Source organism: Gymnodraco acuticeps, unplaced genomic scaffold (genome assembly GCF_902827175.1).
Source record: "Gymnodraco acuticeps unplaced genomic scaffold, fGymAcu1.1, whole genome shotgun sequence".
In the NCBI taxonomy this organism is placed as follows: Eukaryota; Metazoa; Chordata; class Actinopteri; order Perciformes; family Bathydraconidae; genus Gymnodraco; species Gymnodraco acuticeps.
The window spans coordinates 8,369,479-8,388,101 of record NW_022992351.1 but is presented as its reverse complement, the minus strand read 5'-3'; the positions used below and the strand labels follow the sequence as shown (position 1 = coordinate 8,388,101).

General features: G+C 43.5%; 1 protein-coding gene across 2 annotated transcripts in view; it reads left to right on the top strand.

The window, feature by feature from the left end:
- Positions 1 to 18,623, top strand: part of prkar2aa (protein kinase, cAMP-dependent, regulatory, type II, alpha A) — a 62,249-nt gene that overhangs the window by 27,864 nt on the left and 15,762 nt on the right. For both annotated transcript variants that reach the window (XM_034209412.1, XM_034209411.1), the window contains exon 3: positions 16,662 to 16,697. In XM_034209412.1, coding sequence (XP_034065303.1) covers positions 16,662 to 16,697 — 36 coding nt within the window. The remainder of the gene's footprint in view (positions 1 to 16,661; positions 16,698 to 18,623) is intronic.

Sequence of the window (18,623 nt, the reverse complement as noted above, 5' to 3'; positions counted from 1 at the left end):
TCCGCTCTTATTCATTTAAATGACGGGGAGTGTACGGTATAAGTGAATAACGTATAAATGTGTTCTGCTGCTTGACACTACCAGTCCATCCTGTTGGCTGTCTTTAAAACAGAACTGGCTCTCACTTTGGGAGACATACTGTACTTACTGTCAAAGGTGTATAAGCAGATACAAGTTTGTAGTTGCAGAGACGCTTATTAAAAACGTAGTTAATTCATAAATAAAGTATGCATAGTACATTCCTTCCCTACCTTTACCTTTCAGTACTACACCGGTCATTGATACATGTTTTGAACTGTTATTGTTCCTTATCTTTGCCTCTCTGCTCCCAAAACCTTCTCAACATTTTAGAGTAGCCCTAATTATTGATTTATCCAGGTCTTCTTCTCATGCAGAACTCCAGTAGACAAAAAACACTGAATCAAATAAATATCATCTGTTCCTCTTTTCCCTTTATCCATGTACTTTCTTATCAATGCATTTTCCCAGCTGACTATCATATGACACAAACTGCCCCTGGCCAATACTAATGTCACACATTAAATCCTTGAATTCCACCACAAAACATGATCCTACTGGTGTTAAACAAAAGTACAGTTTTATTATTCAGTATTTGGAGTGCACGCTCAACCCATTTGGTAAGGCTCCAATTAGCTGGAGGCAATAATTTACATGTTTGACACTTACGGCCCGTCCACACAGCGGCGTGCGTTGAAAGCTTCACCATTCACTTTGAATGGGGTGACGTCACTTTTCACCGAACTGCATTGCGGGAAGCGACGCGGAGCCTTGCTGGCGTGGCTCGCTGCAAAAGTTGAGCAATGTTCAACTTTTGAAGCCTCGGCAGAAGCGTCAGCCAATCGAATCATATGCCAGTACAAGCTCTAGCCAATGAAACCGCTGCTTGTGTGTCAAGGGCGGAAGATTCATGTGATTGGTTGTTGGTCGAGTTTCAGACACGCCCGCCGGCAAGCTTCAACGCACGCCGCTGTGTGGACGGGCCGTTAGTGTTAAGTTTGACTCTGGTATGACATGGGTTGCAAATTTCCGGGAATTTTCAAAGATGGAAACTTTCCATGGGAATAAACGGGAATTGAAGGGAATAAACAGGAATTTATGGAATAAACGGGAATTTATGGAATAAACGGGAATTTATGGGAATAAACGGGAATTTATGGGAATAAACGGGAATGTATGGAATAAACGGGAATTTATGGGAATAAACTGGGAATTTATGGAATAAACGGGAATAAACGGGGAATTTATGGGAATAAACGGGAATAAACTGGGAATTTTCTAAATTGAAGGCTGGCTCTTCATAGGGAACTTAAATATAGTTGGGGAAAGTATATTTTAGCATAATCTTGACTAAAACAAACAGATGCCATTCAAGTACACTTCAATATCCATGCCATTCCTCAATCACATGCACATAGCACACTGCTTACTGCATGGCTATTGAGACCACACCCCCTACAGGCACTGTGCATTCCTTCATCACATGCACAGATGATTTCTAGAAGTAATATTTAACTCAACATTCATGTTTTTGTTCTTCAATGAAACAAATGATTGTTCAATAAAATAATAAAAAATTAAAAAAACAATATGGTGAAGAACCAGCACCTTACCGTGGTAGAGAGGTTTGTGTGCCCTGATGAACCTGGGGGCTGTGTTGTCTGGAACCTTGTGTTCCTGGTAGGGTCTCCCATGGTAAATTGGTCTCAAGCAAGGGGCCAGACTAAGATTGGTTCAAAAGACCTCATGAAAGACGACACAAGAAGTGAGGATACCCGGCCCGGAGGAAGCCCGGGGTCCCCTTCTGGAGCCAGGCCCAGAAGGAGGACTCGTCGGCGAGCGTCTGGTGGCCGGGCTTGCCACGGAGCCCGGCCGGGCCCAGCCCGAAAAGGCAACGTGGGCAACACCTCCGCTTCTCCGTCTCGCGGGCCCACCACCTACGGGAAACAGCGATGGGGTCGGGTGCGCTGCCAGAAGGGTGGCAGTGAAAGCGGAGGGTCTCGACGGACCAGACCCGGGCAACAGAAGCTGGCTTTGGGGACGTGGAACGTCACCTCTCTGGGGGGGAAGGAGCCGGAGCTTGTGCGGGAGGTGGAGCGTTACCAGTTGGATCTGGTTGGGCTCACCTCTACGCACAGCGTCGGCTCTGGAACCTTACTTCTGGATAGGGGTTGGACTCTATTCTTCTCCGGAGTTGCTCAAGGTGTGAGGCGTCGGGCGGTTAGGTGCTTCGTTGTTGGAGTTTACCCAAGTGGACGAGAGGGTCGCCTCCCTACGCCTGCGGGTTATGGGGGGGAAAACTCTGACTGTTGTGTGTGCTTATGCACCCAACAGCAGTTCAGAGTATACGGCCTTCTTGGAGACCCTGGAAAGAGTCCTGTATGGGGCTCCTGAAGGGGACTCTTTAATCTTGCTGGGAGACTTCAACGTACTTGTGGGCAATGATGGAGACACTTGGAGGGGCGTGATTGGGAGGAACGGCCCCCCTGACCTGAACCGGAGTGATGGTTTGTTACTGGACTTCTGTGCTAGTCATGGATTGGCCATAACAAACACCATGTTCGAACATAAGGATGCTCATAAGTGTACGTGGTACCAGAGCACCCTAGGCAGAAGGTCCATGATCGATTTCGTTATCGTATCATCGGACCCGAGGCCGTATGTTTTGGACACTCTGGTAAAGAGAGGGGCGGAGTTGTCAACTGATCACCATCTGGTGGTGAGTTGGGTCGAGTGGCGGGGGAAGCCTCTGGATAGACCTGGTAAGCCCAAACGTGTAGTTCGGGTGAACTGGGAACGTCTGGAGGAGGCTCAAGTTCAGGAGGCCTTCAACTCACACCTCTGGCGGAGCTTTTCGGGCATTCCTGTGGAGGTTGGGGACATTGAACCAGAGTGGTCGGTGTTCAAAGCCTCTATTGCCGAAGTCGCGGCGGAGAGCTGTGGTCTCAAGGTCCTTGGTGCCTCAAGGGGCGGTAACCCTCGAACCTCCTGGTGGACACCGGTGGTCAGGGAAGCCGTCCGACTGAAGAAGGAAGCCTTCAGGGATTTGTTATCCGGGGGGACTCCCGAGGCAGTTGCAAGGTACCGACAGGCCCGAAGGGCAGCAGCCTCATCCGTGGCCGAGGCAAAGCAGCGCGTGTGGGAGAAGTTCGGAGAAGACATGGAAAAGGACTTTCGGGCGGCACCAAAGTTGTTCTGGAAAACTGTCCGACACCTCAGGAGGGGGAAGCAGGGAACCATCCAAGCTGTGTACAGTAAGGATGGGACGTTGTTGACCTCAACTGATGGAGTGTTAGGGCGTTGGAAGGAACACTTTGAGGAACTCCTGAACCCGACAACTCCGCCCTCTATGTTAGAGGCAGAGCTGGAGTATGACGGGGGATCAACACCAATCTCCCGGGGGGAGGTCACTGAGGTCGTCAAACAACTCCACAGTGGCAAAGCCCCCGGGGGTGGATGAGATCCGCCCGGAAATGCTGAAGGCTCTGGGTGTTGAGGGACTGTCATGGTTGACACGTCTCATCAACGTTGCGTGGAAGTCGGAAACAGTACCGAAGGAGTGGCAGACCGGGGTGGTGGTTCCCCTTTTTAAAAAGGGGGATCAGAGGGTGTGTGCCAATTACAGAGGCATCACACTACTCAGCCTCCCCGGGAAAGTTTACTCTAAGGTACTCGAAAGGAGGGTCAGGCCGATTGTCGAACCTCAGATTGAGGAGGAACAATGCGGATTCCGTCCTGGTTGTGGAACGACGGATCAGCTTTTTACTCTCGCAAGGATCCTGGAGGGGGCCTGGGAGTACGCTTATCCGGTCTACATGTGTTTTGTAGACTTGGAGAAGGCGTATGACCGAGTTCCCAGGGAGTTACTGTGGGAGGTGCTGCGGGAGTATGGGGTGAGGGGGTCTCTACTCAGGGCCATCCAATCTCTGTACTCCCAAAGCGAGAGCTGTGTCCGGGTCCTCGGCAGTAAGTCGGACCCATTTCCGGTGAGGGTTGGCCTCCGCCAGGGCTGCACTTTGTCACCAATCCTGTTTGTAATATACATGGATCGGATTTCGAGGCGTAGTCATGGGGGAGGGGGTCTGCAGTTCGGTGGACTAAGGCAGTGGTTCCCAAACTTTTTGTGCCCAAGGCACACCAAAGGACAAGTAAAAATCTCAAGGCACACCTATTGTGCAAAATAGCCCTTATAACACGTGTTATCACTCATATCATGTAAAATATCTGTAAATGTGCATAATTATTTACTAATGCCAATAAAATGTGACAAAGACAACTATATTACTCGTGAAATATTTATTAACGAAATATTTCAGAAATTAATTTGAAACGTTATCAAATTAGGCTTCATCAAAGCAGCAACACACTCATTTAAACCAGATAGGTCACAAAATAAAAAATGAGGCAAAGGAAACTCAGCAGAAATTCAGCACAGAGAACTGTCAATGCAAGGAAGCTGCATTGTCCATGGTCCTGAACTACAAATTATAAATGTAACATTTCAGCAATCAGCATTGAAACATGTGCTATTGTAAATATTTTGCCGACTTACAAATTAGTGAGATACATGTGCCTGTCGGGGCGCGCAGATTTTTTTAATCCTTGGTGGCACTGAGGAGAGGGCCACTCGCAAGTCCTGTTCAACAGAGAGCCGTGACCTCCTGTTGTTCTTCATGTAAATCAGAGTAGAGAACGCCAACTCCAGAGATGGGGTCGTTACTAAAAAAATGTAATATTACTTTAAAAAAAGTAATATATTACACTACTTCGTTACTATCTACATAAAGTAACTCGTTATTTTACTCATTACTTTACTCGCCGAGCACGTACGAACTGCACATGCGTGAGTGGCAATAACTTTCCTTACCAGCAGGCGGCGGTAGTGTGTATTTGTCATTCAAAACAGGCAACAACTGGAAGACAGAGAAGAAGAACAGACTACGTGATATAAACAAACAACAAATAGCATGTGCGGTAGCTTCACCTTAGCATGTGTTCTTTGCAGGTGTGTGTTGAGGTTTGACGTGGTGTTTAAAGCAGTGGATAACAGCTTCTGGCCTGGACACAGTTTGCACCTCACCGTCACATTCCTGTCTATTCTTCGGACGAACTCAAAGTAATGGGCATACCTCCACCCCTCGAAAGTTATCACTGACTCAGCCATGTTAATGCAGCACTGCACATGGAGATGTGGACGCACAAGTCGCGCAGATTACGTACATATAAACCTACAAAGTACCCGTCATGATACGTCAGCGTATCTGTACCTGCATATTTGACCTAGAATGACACAAAAGGATTCACAACAAGGCTCATTATCTACTGTCTGCTGCAGAAAGTGGTCAGGGTGTCTTTCTTTGCAATGTGATGCATTTATTGTAGTGGTGCACGATAATTATCGGACCGATAATATTAGGAATTATGACGTCATCCCGATAAACCCGATAAAAGTATGAATAGCCCCGATAATATACAATATATTTTTTGGGTAAAAAAAAGAAAAAAATACTGCGGTGTGGGTGGATTGGGATGAGGGGCGCTTGTTTTTCTCTCGGCTCCTCCCGTTTTGCCAGTACTGTGGTATTGTGGTTTAGGAAGAGGGGAGTTTTTCACAAATCCAGCGCTCCCTAACTCATGCCTGGCTGTGATGTAAATGGTGTGCGGCCGTGAAGCTAGGACAGTAAACAAACATGTCGTCGGTGGTATGGGACAATTTACGAAGACGCCTGCGCTGCTAAACTAGCGGCAAATCCAAAGCCAGCTGCAAAGGCACCAGGGCTTTTACCTATCGACGAGGCTTTTGAAAAAGGCAAGAAGTTTGCCAGAGACGACCTCAGGGTTAGTTTTGTTCATAGTAGTAATGCTCATGTCATTTGCTCACTACTAGTCTTTTTTTTACCACCAGGTGTGCAAAAACTACAGGTACATTTAATATATATTATTATTATCGGTATCGGTCTTGAGAAGCAGGAAGGTATCGGTTTCAAAAAACCAATATCGTGCATCCCTAATTTATTGTGAGCTTAGACAATGAATCCTTATTTATTTTCAAGGTATTGGATAGGTTTTGCATAATGGAAAAACATCTGTAAGATACCAGAGCTTATTATTTCCTATAGGTAAATCAAATCTGAGTGGAAAATGGTGAACCACTGCTTTTAGAGGTCCTCTTAAAGATTCTGCTCATTTCATTCATCTATGGTGCGATTCCACTATATAATATGAATTATGAAAAGATGTGTTTGTCACTATCAATTAAAATGTGCTATAATGCATTGAAAATTAAATATATATTGCCCACGCCAATACAGAAGTTCATGTAAAATCAGTTTTAGGACAAGCAAAGAAAGCAATAATAGATAATGGTGGTATTGTGTGTTGTTGTGTGTCTGTGTACCTCCGGCGGTCTGTCATTCTGCTTTTATGACGCTTCTCTTTACATATACTGCAAGTTGAGGGCCGCGTGATGAAAGCGATTGTGTGCAAATGTATGAACTTGTGTTGTGCGGACATCATGTGATTAGATTTCCACATTATCCTGATATTCAGTGAAAGCTGTGGAGCCCAGAGTTAGTGCTGCTGAGGTCAGCATTTCAGCACACACTGACATATAGAGCCAGATTACATAGATCTTCTCCGGGGAGGAGGACACACAGGGCTGGATTTCTGCTCGCTCCTGCCTGCATGGCTCTCCACAAGAGATGGAACGGGTCAGAAGGACAACATGAGGAGACAGACTTGGAAAGATGTATTGATAACAGATTATGATGATAAACAGTGGATCCATTGCTGGCTGAATTGTCCATGTTTTAGTTTTATCGTTTTCATTTCCTTGTCAGACACTTTTTAATATAGTAGATCAAACACTTTTCCAAAATCCTCTCCCCTCTGTATGAACGAGTTGCACATGTGCTTAGGGCTGCACAATGTGAAAATATAATTCAGAATAAGCCTACCTCTTTTGGTGCACATCCTCCAAAGAAACCACTATCATTTAATGATAATATGAATACTTTTTAATTCCCTCTAATATTGAGAATTATATCGCAATTGCAATATTAGTCCATATTATCACAAATACATATTTTTTAAATCCTGCAGCCCTACATAATGCTTTTATGGCATGATAAGGGAGGGCTTTCTATGTATATCAGATAGGGCTCTATAAGCCGGCAGTTAGACTGCATGTGGGTGTGCAGCAGAGACAGGAGCTGCTCTGAGTCTGCTGTTAAACTCTCCCATTGTTGTGTGCCTTCCAACGCCCGTGTCTGCCTGCGTGGTTTTATGATGTTGCGCATGTATATCTTGTTCTGTGTGTGTTCTCGTCCGCTTGCTTTACTATGTGCCAAAGTGCAAGTTTAAGCCGCTGCGAGCGTGTTTGTGTGCTTATGTTTGAGTGCGTGCCAGCAGAGGCTGTCAGTGACGTCTGAGGCTGCCTGCTCTAGAGGAGAGGCAACACGTGAGGGGAGCTCCTTGCTCCACATCTGACCCTGCTGTTATCAATCAGGCCTTGAGAGGAGATGGGGGAGGAGGGAGAAAAGGAGAGAGGATAAGAGATGGAGCGACAGAGTGGGAGGATAGAAGAGGAGGAACAGATGGCAGGGGCTGTTTTTTTAGGAAGAGGAATGGGGAGAGACAGTGGAAAAGATGAAGGAAGGGATAGCAATAAGTGTGATTGGATGAGATTGTATTAAGTTAAAGTTACAATAACACACAAACAAGTATTTTGACACACTAAATACAAGTTGAGTGTAGGAATTTTTAATGGGGGGAAAAAGCCAGTAAAACTGTAACGAGAAACCTTTATTTTACATGATTTGTTTGATAATAAATCATAAAAATAATTAATTTGAATAGATTGTTGATCAATCCGATACAAAGGGCAATGCCTTTTTTTTATTCAACAAAACATAAATTCATTCAACTCAGACAAACTAAAAGTATTTTTAAAATATGAATTGTATATTTATTTGATCTATTATTAATGAAAGAACAATAAATCCGAAGTGGTCATCTGTCGTCTGATTCATGAAATGGACACACATTGGCCGTTTAGGTGAAAGAGGTGTCTCTGGGTCAGCGGCTGCCTCCTCACTGGCCTCTTTATCATATGTACGCTCTCAAATGAATTAATTCTCACACAGAGAATCCATGAGTTGTGAGGATTTATCATCTACAATCAAATCAACAAATGAATAGTCGTGACACATTCATAGTCTACATGACTACTTTCATTCATGGACCCATCCCCAAGCATGATCCAGCCCCCGTCACTATTTCATTCTGCCAATTTCATTCCTTTGAATCGATGAAATCCTTCAAATGTTGGTTGACTCCTTGCCAAAGTGGCTCATGTAATGAGCAGCCAAATATTTCCTGAGTTGTACCGTTTCTATTCAAGGAAGCAGAGCAGCATCCCCCCCCCCACCCTAGCCACATGTAGAGTGGTCGGAGGGGAACCAGGAGGTGTGAGCGCTACAGGTGGGCGGACAAGTGACAGAGCTGTCCAAATGTAGTCTGTTTGTCTTGAACTCGCCCACTTGAGAGCTAGACGTTACTTCTGCAGTTTAGGTTAGGTTCCCTGAACAGCCACTGACTGTGTCGCAGGATCCGAAGAGGTGATATGTAAGGTATTGAAATCGGAGGGGTCCGAGGGTAGATGGTGAGATTCATGATTTGGTCTCCCCTCCAGCTAACAGGCTGATTTATTGGCAGACACTCACACAATTGGCTGCAAGAGAAATCAATGGGAAACACCAGGCAGGGGCGGATGAATTGTTCCCTTTCCCCCCTAATTCACTTATTCACTCAGGGGTCTCTCTTCTTCTCCCTGCCTCAATGATTTTCTCTCTTTCTCCGGTTCATGTTTGTTTTCTCTGAATCGCCCCTCATCACATGCTGTAGTCATCCTCATATATCCTGTGTTCATCTGCCTTTTTTTGTATATATACACATAACACATCTCTTGTTTCTTTCTCTCCATCTGTCTGTCTCCCTTTCTCTTTTTTTAATCCTTCTCCATCATATTGGCATTTGCTATATATTTATTTGTACTCCCTCCTCTCTATCTCCGGTTCTTTTTTGACGTCACTATTGATCCTACCCCTTCTGTCCGTCTTTTTGTTTCTCCCCCCTTTTTCTCCCTCAATCCTCCTCTCTTTCCTTTCCTCTCCCCCTCTATCTCTCTCCTTTTTACTCCATCTGTTAATACTTTAATGGCAGCGAGTGGGTGTGCAGATAGGAAGAGAACGTGAGGATGGGGGCGGGGGGGGGGGGATGATCTGCCACTTGTTACAAGCTGGGTAGAGGAGAAGGGGCTGGATGGTGGCCGAGTAGGGGGAGGAAGGGAGGGGAAGCGTTGTTATAGTGATGAGATCTTCTTTGTATTAGGTTTCCAAGGCAACTTCAGGCGTACACTTGATACAGCATGCACCATAACCAGCATCCCCCCCCCACCCCCACCCTAGCCACATGACTGTAGGGAGGGCTCTTCACACATTGCACACTCAGACTTATACACCCACACATTGGAACACACAAAAAGCATGTGCACATACACACATAGACACACACACATTTGTATTAAGTCCACCTACTCTTGACTGATAAAACTGCATTTGATGGGACCCATGGTGACAATACATGATGCATTTTTAATTGACCGGGACTGAACTCACGCCATTTTGTTAATGCGTTATTATAAATCCTGTTATTCTTTTGCTTGTATTCATTACCTAACAAACAAGATGATTCAATAGTTGTATTGTATGTGCTTTGGTAGAGTTTTAACAGCAAGAGTAACCCCAAACCACTGGATACTTCACTGTAATGGAGAAGAGTATGAAACAAGAGCGAAACAACCACTTAACACAGTATATGAAGATAGAAATACTGACTTGAACCAAGTTTAGCAGCAATTGGTCGGACAGTTCATTTTCCACCTCTCCCCACACCAAAACAATTCAGTGCTTGGTTTGCTTCCATGGGCAGACCTTCAATTGTGCGTGTAACATTTGTGTTGGTCTTTGTGCTGCGGTACCTGCAGCGATTTGACCCGGTTCATGCGTCTGACTTGGATCAAAACAAATCATTTTAAGCTGTTTGGAATGCGTCCTCCTGGTAGGTGGTTAGTTCGAGTTTGGAAGGGCAAGGGGATTGCATTGTAGAAAACGAAAAAAGTTCAATCGGGAAATGGTAAAAATGAGGTCGCTGAAATGATTCGCAGTTGTAATGCTAACAACACCTATGGAAAGGTTGATAATGACCCCTAATTACACATTGTGTGTATTCTATGAAGCAGCCATCGCTAATATCATTGATGTGTGAAAAATCTATTTTCTGCTAATCTTCACAACCCCATTTTCTTTTGAGAGACGACAATTCACGAGGGAATAGCAAGATAGGTAATGACACACAACAAAGGTCCCTGTCCAGATGCAAACTGCGGACATTAAAGTTGGTTGGCACCTTAACCTAACTAAAGTCTTTAAAAAGTGGATCCAGCTATGCTTATGGCTTCCCCAGTCAGTTTTACAATTGATGGTATGGTTTGTTCATGTGAAAGAATGTATGTTTCAGCAGTGAAAGAGAGGTTTAGGTTTGAATAGGAGTCATGGGAAATAGATAACTAATGATTAATGGGTTTAGTGATGTTAAAGCCTGTAGTCTTTTATCTTACATATGACTGATTCATTTTCCCATGGAAGTTTTAGCCATACCCATATTTCTCTGCCGTTTTATTTTTGTATCTGAAGTCTAATGAAATCAAACTGAGAACACGGTTGTATGTGAGTGTGGTTAAAGCTAGCCTGCCCCTTTTTTCTTCTATTCTTTTTCTCTGTGCGTACGCTACACAGGTCAGGGTGAGGTTGAGAGCTGTAATCTGGCAGAAGACGCTGTGGCTGATTCTCATGTTGTCTTGCTATGAGAGCATGTAAATATATTGTCATTTACCAGACACAATAGTGTGGTATTTAACATTGTTGGAACCACACAGTTTGGATTTCTTGGCATGAGCGCAGCTTACAAGATGACACATGGGAGGAAAGCTGTCAAAGTAGAGCTGATTTGCTTGCTTCTGTGTAATTATTGCTCTAGTCTTACCTTTTGCTCATATCCTTATGTAACTAAATCAAAAGCAGTCATACGAGTTAATCCAACATGACGCTTGCTGTGTAAACGTAATGCTAGTTATCCTCAAGTGTTTTTGGCATTGTGTGCACAAGTGGATCACCTGAGGCTAATGTCTGTTACAACATAGAAAATCAATTGCGTAACCGTTTTGTCTTCTTAGAATTCTTAAAAACGTCCTTCAAAAACACTAATCTCCGTCCTCCTCAGGTTAAAGAGATGAAGTAAGAAACCAGACTCGGATGCAGAAGACGGAGGGAGAGGAGTTCTGAAGCTTTGGGAGCCTCACGGGGGAGGAAGGTCTGTTCCTTTGAGACTGATGAGGGGGCGAGGTATACAATAAATGACAGAGGGAGGGGAGATGCTAGAGAAACTAAGAATAGTGTTGTACTCTGGAGTGTATTACTAATAGTTTAACTGGAATCCTTGGTATAAAGAGGGGGAAGTCCTCTATAAGCAGAAGAAGATGGAGCTATATGTTTGAATGTCTTTGCTTCACAGTATTCTTTTTTTTTTTTAGAACAGCTGGATTGGGATCGTAATAGCCAGAGGGATATCTGGTTGCACTGTCACAATGTGGGCTATAACCTGCACGTATTCAGAACTAAAAAGCAAGAGATAAAGAGAGACCAGACTCATAGGTCAAATAATTGAATCAGTTGCTTCAAATTGTTGTCTCTATTTTGGCTGTGGCTGGTAGGTTTGTCTGCGAGTCGTGTTGGCAGGCAACCAAAAAGGTTAGGAGAGTCCTTTCTATTCTTTAAAGTCAATTGAGTTGTTAAAAGGGAGAGTATAAGAAATAAGAAGGAAGAACTTTTCTCAGTGGAGACTAGAGAAACTATTTAACCTGTGTCGATTTGGTGCCTCAAGTTTTGATGCGTGGAGGTTTTACATTTGCTCAATCGCTTATGGCGCATTTCCACTACAGCGCGGAGCTCGCTTTAAGCGTGCCGTGCCCGGCCCGTTTTTGGTTGCGTTTCCACTTAGCGTAGTACCGGCTAGCGGGTACTATTTCACAGTTTTTATGGCCCCATAAAATCGAGGTTCTTTCCGGGCCAACAACCAGGCTGAGTCGGGCTGAGTATGCTAAACTAGAGGGAGAAGGCAAGGGGGCTACAAGTTACAACTACAACAAGATGAACATATTTGACCGTGATTTAATTGTAATACACGTTTCAAAAATGATGCCGAAGTAACAACATACTGATACCGGTCTGCAGACAGACGGCAGGCGAAAAACCTTTTAAAATGCGTGTTTTCTAAATGGAGATCGGCTAAGCTAACGCAGTATCTGCTCCGATCATCCACACTCACAATAACGGCCTATACAGACATAAATAAACCAGCCAGTGTTTTCGCCATGACACAGACAGTCTGTGGTTTGTACTTGTTTAACTGTTGTCTAGTTTCTGAACAGATATGAGGAGCTGTGAGCTCTGAGTGCTAACAGCTAACGGCTGATGTTGTTTTTCTGTGGTTCTCATTGAAGATGACGTCACGGCTCCGCCTACACTGCGTCACTATAGTTACTGCCCCAGCTACTAAACTGTAATGGAAACGCAGCATAAAGTGAGCCAGTCCTAACAAGGCTTAACGAGACCTAGCCATACCGAGCGAGGCCCTGTAGTGGAAATGCTCCAAGTTACACATTAGAGGGAAAACAGCTTTATTTCCTCAATAGACTATCAAGTTTTTGGTGCCCTCCAGCACTGTTAAATGGCAGCTACAGATACAAACATCAAGCAAAAGTGTCTTTACTGTCTTCACTTTTCTTTATCCTATTAGTAATGTATCAATCCCAAACCAAGTATAATTCATTGCTTACAACACACACTGACCCTCTTTCTGTTTCAACTGATTGCATTACCAACAATAACCATGCTGTCTTCTGATAAACAGACAGATCACATGCCACTGCTTTGTGGAGCCAGTCTAACAGGCTGCCTTTAAGGAGCTTGTTTAACAGAGCCACAGATGGTTGGTTTGCTTCATTTTGATTGGTTTATGGTCAGAACATACTGTGGCCTGTAGGGAAATCATTATCTGCCAAAGACAGGTTTAGCTGCCGTTTAGCATATTTCCTGTGTTTGAACAAGGCTTATGTGTGGGCAGGCAAAAGGAGAGTTCAGATAGAGCAGACGCCTAACAAGTCTGAATGTATGGTAGGTATGTGATAGTTAACACATGCATACATAGTCATTTTATCTATGGAGGTACTAGTAACGCACATCTACTTACTACTATGTTTTGGATAATTCCTTAAAACCAGAGTGAAACCTTTTGGTAGACGTTGCAATTGTCAGTATCAGATCCGATCTTGTTACTTGATGTGTGTTGAGTGATACTAAATAGGCGTCTCTGTGGAGAGTGGAGTGTTAAACTCTGTCCATCTCCCCAGGTGACCGGGGGGAAAGTGGTGTGTATGTGGGATTTTCCCTGAGGCTCCAGTCTTCACAGTCTAGATCTAATGGGCTCTGACAGGATGGTAATAAGGTAGCAATGGACTCGCAGTGTGTGTGTGTAGCAGCAGCGGGCTAGATCCATGCTGACTAGTAACAGCCCAGCGTTATAAAACAGGTGTTTAAGACCCTGACCTCTTTACATTAACACGCTGTTACACACATTCACAAGGTTTAGGGTCTACAGACACCCATGGCCAGAATACTAATGCAGACACACATATACTGTACACACACACACACTCCTTTGGTTCTCCCTCTTGCACACAGCTCTCCTCTTTCCACTTTATTATTCCTGATGCATATTCATATCCAGCAGGGTCCTCAAGGCTGCCTCCTCTCTGATGAGTACTACCTAGTGTCAAGTGCACTGGGTCGAAATCATGACCAGTAATTAAACTCCATTACAGCTGCTGGTTAGACATTTCCAGGAAGCATCCTCTGCTGCAGGATGTTTTTTTCCAAACATTGGTTCTGTATCATCATCATCTGGCCAAATGAAGCACAAAGTAAGAGTCCACATTAAATACACTGATTTTTTTTTTTACACCAGCAACACGTTTTTAAGTCATTGCGCATGAATACAAACATATAAATATATACACATTAGGGATGGGAACGATTAATCGAATATTCAAATATTCTAAATTATTCAGGTATTCAAATATGAGAATATGAGTTATGAATATTTTTATTGTAATATTTATTTTTTATTTTTTGGGAGGGATGCCTAAGTTGATTACATATTATCAAATGGAATAATTCAATGTATACGACAGTGCTATAGCTAAATGTGTTAGGTCTAAAGGTGTGTTTTGCTCCGCTCACCGGTCCCTCACAGCGGGCAGAGCTGCAGCAGCTGATCTCTCTCTCGCTCTCGCGTCCGGTTATACTTCACTCGCGTTTATGTCCAAATCCATCAGATCTAGCTAGTTCTAGCTAATGATATGGCTGCTGCCCCTCCCTACGATCACACAGACTCAAAGCCTGATTGTGAATCGCCTCCGCACCCGGCTCTCCCCTGAGTAGACATGCTCATATTCTTAAAGAAGAATGAGTATTGAATAGCTGCATTCTGTGCATAGGCCCTGTTATAGGTTGTTGATCTCTGTTGTAATTGGGTTACGTTACCCTAACCCGTTATGTTGTTCGTGTATGATCCCTCTTTCATTTAAAAACCAAGTTATGTTTTAAGCATGAAAGCTGTAGGCCTATAGCTGTCAACTGTTCAAACTGTGATCACCAGTTCAATACATTTGACAAATTCGACTTGGTTTCTATACTTATTTGAACATGTATTTATTTATTTTTGCAATAAAAATGTTGTTATATAGTTAATGTAATTTCGGTTAATCGGTTAACCGTTTGTTTGGGGGTCGAATATACATTTGCTTTCAAATTCCCATCCCTAATACACATGCAGAGTAGAAAGAAATATATCTATAGGGAATCTATCAAATAAGTGAATTAGTAGTTGCAGTTTTTGTGAATTGTAAGATATTAGCCTTGAAAAGCTTGAAAATAAATGGATGGAAGACTTTTAACAGAATAGTACTGGTTACCCACTAAATTAAAAGAAATGCAAATAGAAAGAAAATGAGTTTGCATTAGGTGCTGGTTTACCTCAACACTTGTGATGATTACGGTTATGGTCAGGGGTAGATTAGGCTGAGAATGTTAATCACCCTAATCCCACTAGACATGAAATGCTTTCTGCATATTTCTACAGCCATGACTCTCATAACAGGATGATAGCTTTAGGCTACATGCTATGCTTTCCTGTGTCATGCTTAAATATCACATAATCAGTGATATTACTCTGGCCTAATGCAAAAGGCCCATGGGCTAACACAGCCCAGTACTACTGTGAGCATAAACATACACAATGTTTGCATTCTGAACAAGCTAAACAGCCAGATTAGCTAAGGTCTTTTGTCAGGAAAGACATTTCATTTTCAATTGCAAGGGCTGACCTAGATTTGCAACTGTATGCAGCAGGGCAAATATATTAGCAGTGGGTGGGGTGGGGGGGGGGTCGGAGATGGGGGTCAGCTGCTCAATAGTGCTCCTGGTTTCATGTTTTGCTGAAGGAAACAGTTTAGTTGGGTAGTTGCCTGCTGTTATGAGTCCTTGAACGCTGCATCTTTAAAGCAGAAAGACATCTGAAGTGCATTCTGGTGGCTCAGGAACGTTAACAACAACCCAGCAGCATCTGTGCATCCAAACGCTGCATCTCGACAGCTTGAGGCTGGCTACACTCGCACAGATGAGACTGTTTGTCAAGTCAAAAAGCGTAAACAAACCGCTAACATCTCCGTCCATTTTTAATGAACACAGACTTACGTATTTGTTGACACTGTAAGCTAAAGATAGGGCCGCTCAATATTTGGGGAAAGAATTAATTGATTATATGTATTAGGAGCTGTGATATAACAGATTTGACGTCAACATAACTACCATTACCCTTTCACATTACTCCTTATGAATATTTAACTGCTAAACACGTAGCTATGAGGGCTCTTATTAAGTCATTTGTTAATCCTCTCATATCTGTCTGGCTTCAGGCAGCTGCAGAGTTTGATCAAGTTTTGTTTTATTGGTTTTAAATGTTCAGCCATGAACAATAATGCTGACAGTTGTTAGTGGGAAAGTGTGTGTGTTTATGTGTTAATGCAAGTAGCCACTGCACACAGCAGCACCCATGTGTAGAGAAAATATAAACTCTCAATTCTTAGCTCAGGCTTTCTTTCCTGGTTACGCTCTGTTTCTCTCTGTCTTCCTTCACATCGGCCTACATCTTGAAGCCTGTCCCACTTTTGAAAATCTCTTCACCTCTTGTTGCCTTGACTGACTGCTGCCCGTCACGCTGACTCACTGTCTGCCTTTTTGTTCCTCGCCTCCACCTCGTATTTCGCCTCAATTATTGTGTTGAACACCGTCAGTTCAGAGAAGATAATGAGGATTTTAAAAGCAATCTCAAAATCGTATTAAATGTCATTATGTAAAAACAATTATGTTAAATTCACCTCTCGCTTTTTCTCTTTCTCTCTACAGCTCCACCACCCAGCAGATTCAACAGGAGAGTGTCAGGTAAGACGTGTGTGTGTGTCCTTTAGCTGTAATCCACACCGGAGACACCCCTGCCCGGCTGTCTCAGAGTCTGCGTTATACTGCGTGTCATGCACGTTGAGGCCATGCTGTAGACCAGTGGTTCTCAAACTTTTTCTGTCAGGCCCCCCCTTTGGAGAAAAAAAAAAGTCGGGCCCCCCCAACACAAATAGTCAGGCTCAGTGGCTGCGCCAGAGATTTATTTTGGGGGTTCTGTGGGGGAGCTTGACGTTTCATAGAGGGTGCTCAAACATTTAGGGTTTCCCATTAATGTACCGGGCGCTACAGTTGAATGTTCTACTGCAACACTCCCCACGCATATACACAGTGTACCCGCGACTGTTACCATGAAGGCACGATAATCAGCTCACGGCATATAGGTGTAAGCAGGGGTAAAGTGCTATTTTTATAGGTGGTGTGTGGACCTCACATAGGGGGGTCCGGGGGCAAGCTCCCCCGGGAAGATATTTTTTAAATCTTGAAGTTAAAAGCATCAATCTGGTGCACTTTGAGAGCAACATGAAGAGATCTATGGATACATCTCTCAACACCCAGATGAAACAGAACTGTGAACAGATTTACTTTTTCTTTATGGATATTTTACAAATCACTCCCCTTTGAAACTTTATTGTTGTTTTAGTGTCATATAGTATTTCATACCTGTTTTTCATTTATTCTCTTATTTTTTTTAAACAATAATGATCATATAAACGTGTGCCTCGGAAATAATTGTTTACATTAATGGTGACCAAAACGTTTGAGATCCACTGAGAGAGTCCTTTAGCTCACTGAGTCTCTCAGTCTGACAGGAGAGGACTCTCCTCCACTTTGTTGTTGAAAAGACTCCTTATATCCGTTAGCATAGCTCGCTAGCACCAGAAGCTAACAACAACGATCTCCGGTACCGGTGCGCTCTCTCTCGCACACACAAAATGGCTCGTTCCACACACACACACAGAGCCGAGCTTTAATGAAACACAGAGACCCAGACGTAATAGTACTGCGTCATATTATTTTCGAATCAATAATTTTTAAAATTATGATTTATTTATTTATTTATTTTTTATCTTTTTTTTTTTTTTTATAACAATTTTTCCTCCTGGTCTCTCGAGCCCCCCCTGGCATGCCTCTGCGCCCCCCACTTTGAGAACCACTGCTGTAGACGTACTGATTTGTATGTTGTTGGTGTTTTTGATAATGTGCGTATCTGCTTGTGTCCCAGGTTTAAAACACAGTGTTGAGAGACATCCCTGGGGTGTGTTTTGGGTCCTCTCTGTTTCTGTGGTCTTCTGTGTACCACGCTCCTGTTTTCTCACGCTTAGACTACCCGTCTAGTGTTTACACATAAGTAATGTCGTCAGCTGTCACGGAGCGCTGCACTTTAAATATGCTCTGCAGCTGATGTTTATCTTTACTGCTGTCCTCCTGTCTCTGTTGACCTGCTGTCTGTACCACAGCATCATAAAGGCTTGTTCATTTGTGCAACTTGGCAACTCGGAACATCCAGTTGTACAGAGCTCCTTGTTTTTTTTATCATGTGGTCAACAAAGTTTTTCTGTTGATAAAAAAGTTGTCTGTAGACATGTACTGTAGTGGTTATGGTGAAAACATTCTGATTCTTTTTTGAGCCCCGAAGATAAATTGTGGTAACACAACAACAGAAATGGAGCGTAACTGTGTTGCATGTTTCCCGAGGTGTTAGCAAGTTCTACGAAATAGTTTTGTTGCAGGTGTTTTAAGTTGGCGTTTCCTCGGGGAGACGCATTTGAACTTCTCCCGAGGGAAGAAGAAGCCAAATAGAATTATTAATGTTTTTAATAAATTCGAAAAAAAGGCTATGTGCTCACGCTTTCCTGAACCAATGTCGTTGGTGTGTTTTTGTGTTCCACCAATAATTGTATAATGTCC